The sequence below is a fragment of the Scyliorhinus torazame genome, chromosome 11 (assembly GCF_047496885.1).
Source record: "Scyliorhinus torazame isolate Kashiwa2021f chromosome 11, sScyTor2.1, whole genome shotgun sequence".
NCBI classification, from domain to species: domain Eukaryota; kingdom Metazoa; phylum Chordata; class Chondrichthyes; order Carcharhiniformes; family Scyliorhinidae; genus Scyliorhinus; species Scyliorhinus torazame.
Genome location: NC_092717.1, coordinates 239,046,559 through 239,060,297, shown reverse-complemented (window position 1 = coordinate 239,060,297; position 13,739 = coordinate 239,046,559). Strand labels below are relative to the sequence as shown.

General features: G+C 48.2%; 1 protein-coding gene across 1 annotated transcript in view; it reads left to right on the top strand.

Annotated features, from left to right (window-relative positions):
- The window catches only part of laptm4b (lysosomal protein transmembrane 4 beta), a 93,430-nt gene that overhangs the window by 39,168 nt on the left and 40,523 nt on the right, over nucleotides 1-13,739 (top strand). The window contains exon 5 of the mRNA XM_072468471.1: nucleotides 231-329. Coding sequence (XP_072324572.1) covers nucleotides 231-329 — 99 coding nt within the window. The remainder of the gene's footprint in view (nucleotides 1-230; nucleotides 330-13,739) is intronic.

Sequence of the window (13,739 nt, the reverse complement as noted above, 5' to 3'; positions counted from 1 at the left end):
GTGTCTTTTTTTTGACTGGTGCTGACGTGGTGGGCCTTTTCTGTGCTTTAGTCCTCTGTGACTCTGAAGTTATATTGTTAGGGTTGGATGAAGTTGGCAGGAGAGGGTTCATATGGAGCGTAAACATGAGTATAGACCAGTTTTACCTCATGCCCTGTTTCTGTTTTAGTAAAACTCAAAGTCCACACAGTTCCAGACCTCATTGTTTTCTCAACATTCTGTTTCCACAGCCTGCTAATCTCCCACACAAGGAGGATCTAATGTCGATGAACCCAACATGTCTGGTGTTTATTGTTCTTACCTTTGTCAGTATCATTCTGGCCTTTAAGGTAAGTTTGAGCTCCCAATTTATCCGACCCCCATTGAAGAAGTAGATTTAGGTATAAAGAGGGAGGTTTAATTTGCAACTGTATTGTCTTTAATGTCTGATGCCACCTTTCTAACTCACCCTGCGATTCTGGATGGTACGCAGTTGATTTAAATTGTTTTATTCCTAAACTATCCATAACTTCTTTCAATAACCTTGAGGTAAACTTTGATCCTTGATCCGATTGAATTTCTGTGGCTAGTCCATATCTAGTAAAGAATTTAAGTAACTCCTCCACAATCTTTTTAGCTGTAATATTACGTACTGGAATGGCCTCTGGAAACCTATTAGACACATCCATTATAGCCAAAAGATATTGATTCCCACTTTTTGTTTTAGGAAGCGGTCCTACACAATCGATTAGGACCCTTGTAAAAGGTTCCTCAAATGCCAGAATGGGTATTAAGGGTGCTGGTTTATCACTGCTTGAGGTTTCCCTATCACTTGACATGTGTGACATGATGGACAAAATTTAACTATATCTTTATGTAGTCCAGGCCAATAAAAATGTTTCTGGATTTTAGCTTGAGTTTTCCTTAATCCCAAATGACCTCCCACTGGTCATGTGCAACTCTCAACACCTCCTTTCTATGCCCTACTGGCAATACTACTTGATGAACTTCTGCCCACTTTTCATCCGCCTGCATATGTAAAGGTCTCCATTTTCTCATCAAGACATCACTTTTACAGTAATAACACTCCGGTATACACTCAGATTCCTCCTCTGTGTATGCTTTCTGATACATCCATTTTATTTCTACATCTTTCTGTTGTAACTCCGCCAATTTTCCTGAGCTAAAAATATCCACCTCATCCTCCACCTGTTCTTGTTCTTTTTCAACCATCTGATCAAAAATCATTTCTGATAATTGCACTTCGACTTCATCTTCACTCTTTGATTTCTCCTCTTGTCTTAACCTGTGACTTTGCGACCTTGTTACTACACAATCCGGAAAAATCCCAGGATATTCGTCCGTCAACACTTCAGTTGTCTGATTTTCCACTGGCTTATCAACCACAGTAGGCATCACTCCCACTTGCGATCCAGCTATATCATTACCCAAGATAAACTGTATTCCTGGACAAGATAGTTTCTCTATTACTCCTACTACCACTTCACCACTCTTCACTGGACTTTCCAACCTCACCTTATGTAATGGAACACTACTCTACTCACCCTGAATTCCACATATCACCACCTTATCTGGCAACATTCTTCCCAAACTACATAACTCCTCATCTCTTACCATTAAAGATTGACTACCTACTCCCGGTTGTGGCTATGCCTGGGTAGGTCGCATGGTCGGCAGCTCCCGCCGAGAACGGACTTTTGGGCCCTTTTAAGGAGCTCCAGCGGCACTTGGACGACGATTCCCGGTGCGGGAAGGAAGCAGTGAGGTTCCCCCAGCATTGTAGGGAGTGGACCAGGAGCGGAGCGATTTAAAAAAAGTGGCACTAGAGAAGAGAGGAGAACGGGCGCGAAAAAGCAAGATGGCGGCGGGCGGGGACCAGGCAGCGTGGGCCCAGTGGTCTCGGGAGCAGCAGGAGTTTTTGAGAAGCTGCCTGGCGGAGTTAAAGGCGGAGATGCTGGCCCCTATGAAGGCATCAATTGAAAGGCTGGTGGAGACCCAGAAGGTGCAGGGGACGGCGATCAAGGAGGTGCAGCAGAAGGCCTCTGATAATGAGGATGAGATCCTGGGCCTGGCGGTCAAAGTGGAAGCGCACGAGGCGCTGCATAAAAAATGGCAGGTGAAATTCGAGGACCTAGAGAATAGGTCGAGGAGGGAGAACCTGCGGATTCTGGGTCTCCCTGAGGGTGTGGAGGGGTCGGATGCTGGGGCGTATGTGGCTACAATGCGGAGTACGCTGATGTGCGCGGGAGCCTCCCTGAGGCCCCTGGAGCTGGACACAAGGTCCTGGCGAGGAGGCCGAGGGCGAATGAGCCGCCGAGGGCCGTGGTGGTGAGGTTCCACCGCTCCACCGACAGGGAGTGTGTCCTGCGATGGGCAAAGAAGGAGCGGAGCAGTAGGTGGGAGAACGCCGAAATCGGCATCTATCAGGACTGGAGTGCAGAGCTGGCCAAGAAGCGGGCAGGGTTCAACCGGGCCAAGGCGGTTCTCCGCGGAAAGGGGGTGAAGTTCGGGCGGTTACAGCCGGCGCGGCTGTGGGTCACGTACCAGGACCGGCACCACGATTTTGATACGCCGGACGAGGCGTGGACCTTTACCAAAAATGAGAAGTTGGACTCAAATTAATGGTTTGTAGCATGTTATGGGGGATGCTGGGGAATGGGAGGGAGCGATGTTTTTTCTTTATATGGGCTTGTTTGGGGGGGTTGTCCCCTGCGTTTTCCTGGGGTTGTGTGGGCCTATGGCCCTGGGCCTTTGGGGATTGGGGCGAGGCTGCAGGTGGAAGGAGCTGCTCCACAGGGGGCGGGGTCGGCCCAGGCAGGGAGTGTGGGCTTTTTCCCGCGAAAAGGGGGGAGGGATGTACTGGCTTGGTGTCCACATTGGTTTATAGGTGGGGTAGAGGGGGGGACTTTGGCCACCCCACTTTAGTGGGGGGAGGGCTGGAGACTTCGAGCGGGAATCCAATAGGGGGATTGGAGACCGAGGCGGGAGCGACCGGGGTCAGCAGGAGTCACCTGGCATACGGGAGTGCAATGTGGGGGGGGGGACTGGGTTGCTGCTGTGCTGACTGAGGGGGAGTTGAAGGTAAGAGGGAGAGTCGGGGCGGGGAGCCTCCGCCTGGGGGGCTGGAGAGTGCGGGAGGTGCGGGCACGTGGCTGGTCTAAAAAAGGAGATGGCAAGTCGGCAGGGGGGGGGGGGGGGGGGGTGGGGGGGTGGGGGTAGTCCCCCGATCCGGCTGATCACGTGGAACATGAGAAGCTTGAATGGGCCGGTCAAGAGGGTCCGGGTGTTTGCGCACTTAAAGGGGCTGAAGGCAGACGTAGCCACATTACAGGAGACGCACCTGAGGGTGGCGGATCAGACCAGACTGAGGAAGGGATGGGTGAGGCAAGTTTTTCACTCTGGGCTGGACGCGAAAAAAAGGGGGATCGCAATCCTGGTGAGTAAGCGGGTGGCATTTGAGGCGGTGGGTATTGTGGCGGATAAAGGGGGCCGATATGTGATGGTGAGTGGCAGGCTGCAGGGGGCCCGGGTGGTGCTAGTGAATGTGTATGTCCCAAACTGGGACGATGCAGGGTTCATGAAGCGGATGTTGAGCCGGATCCCGGATCTAGAGGCGGGGAATCTGATAATGGGGGGGGACTTCAACACGGTACTGGGCCCGGCACTAGATCGGTCTAGGTCGAGGTCGGGTAAGAGGCCGGCAGCGGCCAAGGTCCTGAGGGGGTTTATGGATCAGATGGGGGGAGTGGATCCGTGGAGGTTTGCCAGGCCAAGGGCGAGGGAGTTCTCCTTCTTCTCCCATGTGCACAAACCTACTCGCAAATAGACTTTTTTGTGGTGAGCAGGGCACTGATCCCGAGAGTGGAGGGGACGGAGTATTCGGCCACTGCGATTTTGGATCACGCCCCGCACTGGGTGGAGCTGGGGGTGGGGGAGGAGAGGGGCCAGCGCCCGTTGTGGCGAATGGATGTGGGACTGCTGGCGGATGAGGTTTGTGGGCGGGTTCGGGGGTGCATCCAAAGAAATGGAGAGGCCAATGATAATGGGGATGTGTCGGTGAGTGTGGTCTGGGAGGCGCTGAAGGCAGTGGTCGGGGGGAGCTAGTTTCAATCAGGGCTCACAGGGAGAAGAGGGAGAGGATGGAGAGGGAGAGATTGGTGGGGGTGGATAGGAGATACGCGGAATCCCCCGAAGAGGGGTTGCTGAGGGAGCGCCAGAGCCTTCAAATGGAGTTTGACTTGCTGACCACGGGGAAAGCTGAGGCCCAGTGGAGGAGGGTACAGGGAGCAGTGTATCAGTATGGGGAGAAGGCGTGTCGTATGTTGGCACATCAGCTGTGGCGGAGGGAGGAGGCTGGGGAGATTGGGGGAGTCAGAGATAGAGGGGGGAAAACGGTGCGGAGTCCAGCAAAAATAAATGAGGTCTTTAGGGACTTTTATGGTAAGTTGTACAAGTCAGAACCCCCGGAGGGGGGGGGGGGGGAGGGGGGGGATGTGGCAGTTCCTGGACCAACTGAGGTTCCCCAGGGTGGAATGAAATGAAAGTCGCTTATTGTCACAAGTAGGCTTCAAATGAAGTTACTGTGAAAAGCCCCTAGTCGCCACATTCCGGCGCCTGTTCGGGGAGGCTGGTACGGGAATTGAACCGTGCTGCTGGCCTGCCTTGGTCTGCTTTCAAAGCCAGCGATTTAGCGCAGTGCTAAACAGCCCCTGAGGTAGGGGGTTTGGGGTCCCCGATCGAGATGGAGAAGCTAGTTAAGGGGTTGGGGAGTATGCAGGCGGGCAAGGCCCCGGGGCCGGATGAGTTCCTGGTTGAGTTCTACAGGAAGTTCTCAGAGCTGTTGGGCCCGTTGATGCTGAGAACCTTTAATGAGGCGAAGGAAAAGGGAATCCTTCCCCCGACGATGTCGCAGGCTTTGATCTCGCTTATCCTCAAGCGGGATAAGGACCCGCTGCAGTGTGGCTCTTATAGGCCGATTTCGCTCCTCAATGTGGATGCCAAGCTGTTGGCAAAAATCTTGGCCACCAAGATTGAGGATTGTGTCCCGGGAGTGATACATGAGGACCAGACGGGGTTTGTGAAGGGCGGGCAGCTGAACACAAACGTGCGGAGGCTCCTGAATGTGATTACGATGCCCTCGGAGGGGGGGAGGCACAAGAGGTAGCGGCAATGGATGCGGAGAAGGCCTTTGACCGGGTGGAGTGGGCGTACCTGTGGGAGATGTTAGGCAGATTTGGGTTCGGGGAGGAGTTCATAGGGTGGGTTAAATTGCTGTAACAGGCCCTGGTAGCGAGTGCATCGACGAACCGGCTGCGGTCAGGGTATTTTAGGTTGTACCGTGGAACGAGGCAGGGGTGCCCTGCTCTTTGCCCTGGCGATTGAGCCGCTGGCCATGGCGTTGAGGGAGTCCAGAAACTGGAGGGGTTGGCTCGGGGGGGGGCGGGGGGGAGCACCGTGTCTCACTATATTCGGATGACCTGCTGCTGTACATTGCAGATCCGGTGGAGGGGATGGGGAGGTCATGCAGACCCTTAGGGAGTTTGGAGACTTCTTGGGATACAAGCTCAACGTGGGGAAGAGCGAGCTGTTTGTGGTGCATGCGAGGAGCCAGGAAAAGATGTTGGAGGAGCTAAGTGTCAGGGGTGCAGTCCGTTAAGATTACGATCCTCCCCAGGTTCCTGTTCGTCTTTCAGTGCCTGCCCATTCTCATCCCCAAGGCCTTCTTTAAGCGGGTAAACAGGAGCATTATGGAATTTGTGTGGGCAAATAAGACCCCGAGGGTTAAGGGGCTGTTCTTGGAGCGCAGTCGGGGGGGGGGGGGAGATATTTGGGGTATCGGACGATCCGGGAGTGCAGGAGTCGAAAGAGGCCGGAGTCCTGGCCTTTGCCTTCCTGGTAGCCCGGAGAAGGCTCGTGTTAATGTGGAGGGACGCGAAACCCCCAAGCGTGGAGGCTTGGGTCAATGACATGGCGGGGTTTCTCAGGTTGGAGAAGATAAAGTTTGCCTTGCGAGGGTCCTTGCAGGGGTTCTCCGGGCGGTGGCAACCGTTCCTTGACTTTCTCGCGGAGCGTTAGGTGGAGGTCAGCAGCAGCAGCAACCCGGGGGGCGGTGGGGGGGGGGGGGCTGATTTATTTTTCTTTTTGTACGGGACGCATGCCCCATTTTGCTTTGAGATGGGTGTTAAATTGTTAATCGTTTAGAGGGTTAAGTTGTTTTGTTGGCATAGTGCCCTGTTTTCTTTGTATTATTTTCCTTTTTGAAGTGTTTTGTAAAAATTATTGGAAAACCTTGAATAAAAACATTTTTTAAAAAAGTTTGACTAGCTCCCGTATCTCTTAAAATTGTGACTTCTTTGCCTGCTCCTCCTGATACACATGAGTAAACTTTACCCACACAAGTAAATTCTTTAAAGAGATCTGGCACCTTCTTATCAATCATCTCTTGATCAGGCTGTACAATCTTTTGCACCTCCTTCGCTTCACTTGGGCTTTCCTTTACCACTTTAACAAACCCCACTGTCTTATCCTGTTTTACCACATCAGCCTTCCCAGTGCTTTTCTTCAACCACCAACACTGTGACTTTACATGGCCTAGTTTATTGCAGTGAAAACATTTGAAACTTTTCATTTCTTTTCCACCCTCCTGGATTTCTTTTTCAATCTGAGGTACACTCTCTTTATTGTCTCCCATCAGATCACCTTTACCTTTACCACTTGAGTATTTCCCATGTCCCCAGTTTCTATCTCTCACAGGCTGAAACTGATGTCAGAAACCAAGCTTTGATTTATGAACTAATTCATAATCATCTGCCATTTCTGCTGCTAATCTCGCGGTTTTAACCCTCTGCTCTTCCACATGAGTTCTCACTACATCAGGAATTGAATTTTTAAACTCCTCCAAAAGTATAATTTCTCTCAGAGCTTCATATGTTTGGTCTATTTTCAAAACCCTTATCCACCTATCAAAATTACTCTGTTTGAGCCTTTCAAACTCCATGTATGTTTAACCAAATTCAAAACAAAGAACAAAGAAAATTACAGCACAGGATCAGGCCCTTCGGCCCTCCCAGCCTGCGCTGATCCAGATCCTTTATCTAAACCTGTCACCTATTTTCCAAGGATCTACTTCCCTCTGTTCCCCGCCCGTTCATATATCTGTCCAGATGCATCTTGAATGATGCTATCGTGCCCGCCTCTACCACCTCCGCTGGCAAAGCGTTCTAGGCACCCACCACCCTCTGCATAAAACACTTTCCATGCACATCTCCCTTAAACCTTTCCCCTCTCACCTTGAAATCGTGACCCCTTGTAATTGACATCCCCACTCTTGGAAAGAGCTTGTTGCTATCCACCCTGTCCATACCTCTCATAATTTTGTAGACCTCAATCAGGTCCTCCCTCAACCTCCGTCATTCCAACGAAAACAATCCTAATCTACTCAACCTTTCTTCATAGCTAGCACCCTCCATACCAGGCAACATCCTGGTGAACCTCCTTTGCACCCTCTCTAAAGCATCCACATCCTTCTGGTAATGTGGCGACCAGAACTGCACGCAGTATTCCAAATGTGGCCTAACCAAAGTCCTATGCAATATATATACAACTGTACCATGAATTATTTCCTTAAATTTCTAAACCTTTGTCTGTAGGCTTCAGGCACTAGTTCATATGCACCTAAGATGGATTTTTTCACCTCCTCATATGACTCATATACCTCCTCTGGTAGTGATGCAAACACTTCACTAGCCCTACCTACCAGCTTTGTTTGAATCAGTAATACCCACATGTCCTGTGGCCATTTCATTTGTTTAGCTACCTTCTCAAATGAAATGAAAAAGGCTTCTACCTCCTCTCGTCAAACGTTGGCAATGTTTTAACATATTTAAATAGATCCCCACCACGCCTTCAACTTAGATGCTCTTTCTCACTATCCTGACTGTCATGTTTCATGGCCATTTTCTGAAGTTCAAACTCTCGCTTATCTTTTTCCCTGATCTGTATCTCCCTTTCTCTTTCTTTTTCCTCACTATCTCTTTCGTATTCAAGAGGCTTTAATTCTTTCTCATGTTCCATTTGTTTAATTTGTAACTGAATTTTTGCCATTTCCAATGAGTCAAAGTGTATCTCAGGCAACTTTAAATGCTTAGCCACCGCCATAATTACCTCATCTTTTCGCATTTTGTCAGGTAATGTTAATTGCAATGTTTTTGCCAAATCTAACAGTCTGCTTTTAGTCTCTGCCCGTAAGGTACTGCGTGTGACTGTCTCCACCCCCCAAAACTTCAGAGCCTCTGAAAGAGACATTGTCCACAACATACTCCCCACTTAAACTAGAATACCACACCTGATAAGCAACCACAATATGCTCACCCCTCACTGTCTTTAAGTTCACTAAGCCAATCCAATAGATAGACTATTATCCCCTTCGAGCCCCCAATTTGTTATTGGGGCAGAGTTTAGAGAACCCCAAAGTGTATCATGGAGTTCATCTGACCCACAACTATTAATAGATTGTGGTATGGGTAGCACAGGGCCCACTCTATTGGGGTGGTACTTCAGAAATGGACAAGTATTTTTTAAAAAGCAAAACAATGTTTATTCTATGAACTCAAGTTAACCTTTCTAAAACAAACAGTGAACAGCTTAGCAATCAGTAAATCAAAGATAACCCCCCAAAGAATACAACACTAAGTAATCCGTAAGCTGTCCCTTTTCACATCCAAAAGACTTAACAAACCTTTAAACAGGAGCACATTAGGTTTACATTCACTACTGATAGCATTTATAATTCTGAATTCACCAATAGTCTTTGGATGGCAGAGAGACCAGCAGTACAACGGCTTTGTTTGACTTCAGCTGCAACACTTTTAGAAACGAAAAAGACACAGACACACCCAAGCTTTTCTCAAAGTGAAACTAAAAAACAGAACCAGAGCTCAGCTCCACCCACTCTCTGACATCACTGCAGTAACATGAGCAGCTAGCCATTTCTTAAAGCAACATTCTCATGACACTGGCAAGCCATCTAGTAGTAGCTTAGCACCCTTGCTATGGCTTGCAATAAAGGTTTGAAAGTGTTGTCTGGTCAGTTGGAGAGTGAAGTACACTACAGTTGAATAACTACTGGTGAAACGCTCACAACACCCGTTTACTTAAGTGACCATTGAGCTGCAAGAGAGATGCGTGCTTGATGCTACTGCCCTTGCTTGGCATTATGGTTTAATTCCACGGCAGATATGCTGTTGGCAGCGATTTCTGCCTCTAGCCCCATAATTCATCATTTTTATTAATGACCCATGATCATCATTTTCAAGAAAGTAATCCTTCAACAATACACTCCAGCTAAGTGTATTTTGGGAAAACGGAATTGAAAGTTGAATAGCTCTACTTGTACAAAGCTAGGAAACATATTTTTAAGGAGTATTGTTCTGATTTCAGGCCTAACAAGGCGCATTGGGCATCTGACACACATATTCGAAACTTAAAGACTTGCTGTGATTTCCAATGTTACAACCCCCACAGGGGTCAAGGGGTGTGGAACATCCAGTTCCCCATGACCCCCAGGGAATACAAACTTTCCTGGTAATAGGGTGGGGCTTCCCCTTTAATGGGTGGAGCCCTCATAGTACAACAACCCCGATCTGAGTGCAGTTTGAGGAGGGAGACCCTTCGGGGAGTGGAGAGTTATTGTACACCAAGAATAAGTCAGTATTGTTGTACCCTGTCCACCTTTCCATCTGTATTCACTCTGTCCCGATTCTACATCCAAATATTAATTTAAATGATTAGACAGAATACAGAAAAGATTCATGAGAATGGTTCTGGAGTTACAGGAGAAGTCAACACTGTTTTCCTTGTGGAAGGGAAGCTTTGATTGAGGTGTTCAAAGTGCCTGAATAGAGTAGATAGGGAGAAAACTGTTCCCATTGGTGGACGGATCGAGAATGAGAGGTGACAGATTTAAATTAGTTGGCAAAATGAAGCAATAGCGTCATTATTATGTTCTTGCCGGATGGCCTAATTTATTACAAGAACACTTGTAGCTAAAGCTATGAACGATTTATTAACATTAACTGTGGGTAAACTATATACAAGACAACGGATGAAAAACACTAAAATCATGCCAACCAACCTCTCTCTTCAACATTCCTCCAGCCAGTCTGAAGTCAGTTGACTTTAACACTGACCTATTTATATACCAGTGAGACTCCTAGTGGTCAGCCAGTGAATTACAACACAACCATGATATCACTACAGACATGAGAGTAGAAACATTTTCACGCAGCGAGTGGTCAGGATCTGGAATGCGCTACCTGGGAGTGTGGTGGAGGCAGGTTCAATCAACGCTTTCAAGAAGGAATTGGATTATTATCTTAAAAGGGAGAATGTGCAGAGTTACTGGGAGAAGGCGAGGGAATGACACCAGATGATTGCTCTTTAGTAGAACCGGCATTGACACGACAGGCTGAATGGCCTCCTCCTGTGCTGTAATGATTCGATGATTCTATCGAACATTTTTTGTGTCGTGCTTTCAATCTCACTGCTGACAAACTAAGCTCCCCAAAGACTTGGGAAGTTACCCATTTGGTACTTTTTTGTTCCTCTCCTGGCCTTATTCTGGTGGGGTGTCAAAAGGGTAGGCAATACCGGAGGTATAATTTTTCAAGCCAATAGTCCTAACTATGTTCAATACACAGCGGCCGTGTCTCCACATTGGAATGATTGTGGACCCAAGACTATTCTACGACATGAGTGCATAATCCAGGTGGACACCCCAGTGCAGTGCCGAGGAGTTGCGACATTGTTGGAGGTGTCATGCCAACAATACAACATTTCCTGATGGGAACATAGGCTGGCAGGGAAGGACACAAGTGAAATGTGGAACTTGTTCAAGGAACAGGTGCTACGTGTCCTTGATATGTATGTCCCTGTCAGGCAGGGAAGAGATGGTCGAGTGAGGGAACCATGGTTGACAAGAGAGGTTGAATGTCTTGTTAAGAGGAAAAAGGTGACTTATGTAAGGCTGAGGAAACAAGGTTCAGACAGGGCATTGGAGGGATACAAGATAGCCAGGAGGGAACTGAAGAAAGGGATTAGGAGAGCTAAGAGAGGGCATGAACAATCTTTGGCGGGTAGGATCAAGGAAAACCCCAAGGCCTTTTACACATATGTGAGAAATATGAGAATGACTAGAGCGAGGGTAGGTCCGATCAAGGACAGTAGCGGGAGATTGTGTATTGAGTCTGAAGAGATAGGAGAGGTCTTGAACGAGTACTTTTCTTCTGTATTTACAAATGAGAGGGGCGATATTGTTGGAGAGGACAGTGTGAAACAGATTGGTAAGCTCGAGGAAATACTTGTTAGGAAGGAAGATGTGTTGGGCATTTTGAAAAACTTGAGGATAGACAAGTCCCCCGGGCCTGACGGGATATATCCAAGGATTCTATGGGAAGCAAGAGATGAAATTGCAGAGCCGTTGGCAATGATCTTTTCGTCCTCACTGTCAACAGGGGTGGTACCAGGGGACTGGAGAGTGGCGAATGTCGTGCCCCTGTTCAAAAAAGGAACTAGGGATAACCCTGGGAATTACAGGCCAGTTAGTCTTACTTTGGTGGTAGGCAAAATAATGGAAAGGGTACTGAAGGATAGGATTTCTGAGCATCTGGAAAGACACTGCTTGATTAGGGATAGTCAGCACGGATTTGTGAGGGGTAGGTCTTGCCTTACAAATCTTATTGAATTCTTTGAGGAGGTGACCAAGCATGTGGATGAAGGTAAAGCAGTGGATGTAGTGTACATGGATTTTAGTAAGGCATTTGAGAAAGTTCCCCATGGTAGGCTTATGCAGAAAGTAAGGAGGCATGGGATAGTGGGAAATTTGGCCAGTTGGATAACGAACTGGCTAACCGATAGAAGTCAGAGAGTGGTGGTGGATGGCAAATATTCAGCCTGGATCCCAGTTACCAGTGGCGTACCGCAGGGATCAGTTCTGGGTCCTCTGCTGTTTGTGATTTTCATTAATGACTTGGATGAGGGAGTTGAAGGGTGGGTCAGTAAATTTGCAGACGATGCGAAGATTGGTGGAGTTGTGGATAGTAAGGAGGGCTGTTGTCGGCTGCAAAGAGACATAGATAGGATGCAGAGCTGGGCTGAGAAGTGGCAGATGGAGTTTAACCCTGAAAAGTGTGAGGTTGTCCATTTTGGAAGGACAAATATGAATGCGGAATACAGGGTTAACGGTAGAGTTCTTGGCAATGTGGAGGAGCAGAGAGATCTTGGTGTCTATGTTCATACATCTTTGAAAGTTGCCACTCAAGTGGATAGAGCTGTGAAGAAGGCCTATGGTGTGCTCGCGTTCATTAACAGAGGGATTGAATTTAAGAGCCGTGAGATGATGATGCAGCTGTACAAAACTTTGGTAAGGCCACATTTGGAGTACTGTGTACAGTTCTGGTCGCCTCATTTTAGGAAGGATGTGGAAGCTCTGGAAAAGGTGCAAAGAAGATTTACCAGGATGTTGCCTGGAATGGAGAGTAGGTCTTACGAGGAAAGGTTGAGGGTGCTAGGCCTTTTCTCATTAGAGCGGAGAAGGATGAGGGGCGACTTGATAGAGGTTTATAAGATGATCAGGGGAATAGATAGAGTAGACAGTCAGAGACTTTTTCCCCAGGTGGAACAAACCATTACAAGGGGACATAAATTTAAGGTGAAAGGTGGAAGATATAGGAGGGATATCAGAGGTAGGTTCTTTACCCAGAGAGTAGTGGGGGCATGGAATGCACTGCCTGTGGAAGTAGTTGAGTCGGAAACATTAGGTACCTTCAAGCAGCTATTGGATAGGTACATGGATTACGGTAAAATGATATAGTGTAGATTTATTTGTTCTTAAGGGCAGCACGGTAGCATTGTGGATAGCACAATTGCTTCACAGCTCCATGGTCCCAGGTTCGATTCCGGCTTGGGTCATTGTCTGTGCGGAGTCTGCACATCCTTCCCGTGTCTGCGTGGGTTTCCTCCGGGTGCTCCGGTTTCCTCCCACAGTCCAAAGATGTGCGGGTTAGGTGAATTGGCCAATGATAAATTGCCCTTAGTGTCCAAATTGCCCTTGGTGTTGGGTGGAGGTGTTGACCTTGGGTAGGGTGCTCTTTCCAAGAGCCGGTGCAGACTCAATGGTCCGAATGGCCTCCTTCTGCACTGTAAATTCAATGATAATCTATGATTAATCTAGGACAAAGGTTCGGCACAACATCTTGGGCCGAAGGGCCTGTTCTGTGCTGTATTTTCTATGTTCTATGTACTAAGCTATCTGACTTGATGAGCGGTGGCATAGTGGTTAGCACAGTTGCTTCACAGCTCCAGGGTCCCAGGTTCGATTCCCGCTTGGGTGGCTGTCTGTGTGGAGTCTGCACGTTCTTTCCGTGTGTGCGTGGGTTTCCCCCAGGTGCTCCGGTTTCCTCCCACTGTCCAAAGATGTGCAGGTTAAGTGGATTGACCATGATAAATTGCCCTTAGTGTCCAAAAATGTTTGGTGGGGTCACTGAGATAGGGATGTGTGGGCTTAAGTGGGGTACTCATTCCGAGGGCCGGTGCAGACTCGATGGGCCGAATGGCCTCCTTCTGCATTGTAAATTCTATGATTGATTCTATGAAGCTCATGTTAGAAGTTGTTATTATTTCCAGGCATATGGGCCAACTAAATGAATTTCTGTCTGGATGGATTTTGATGTTGGGTAAATATC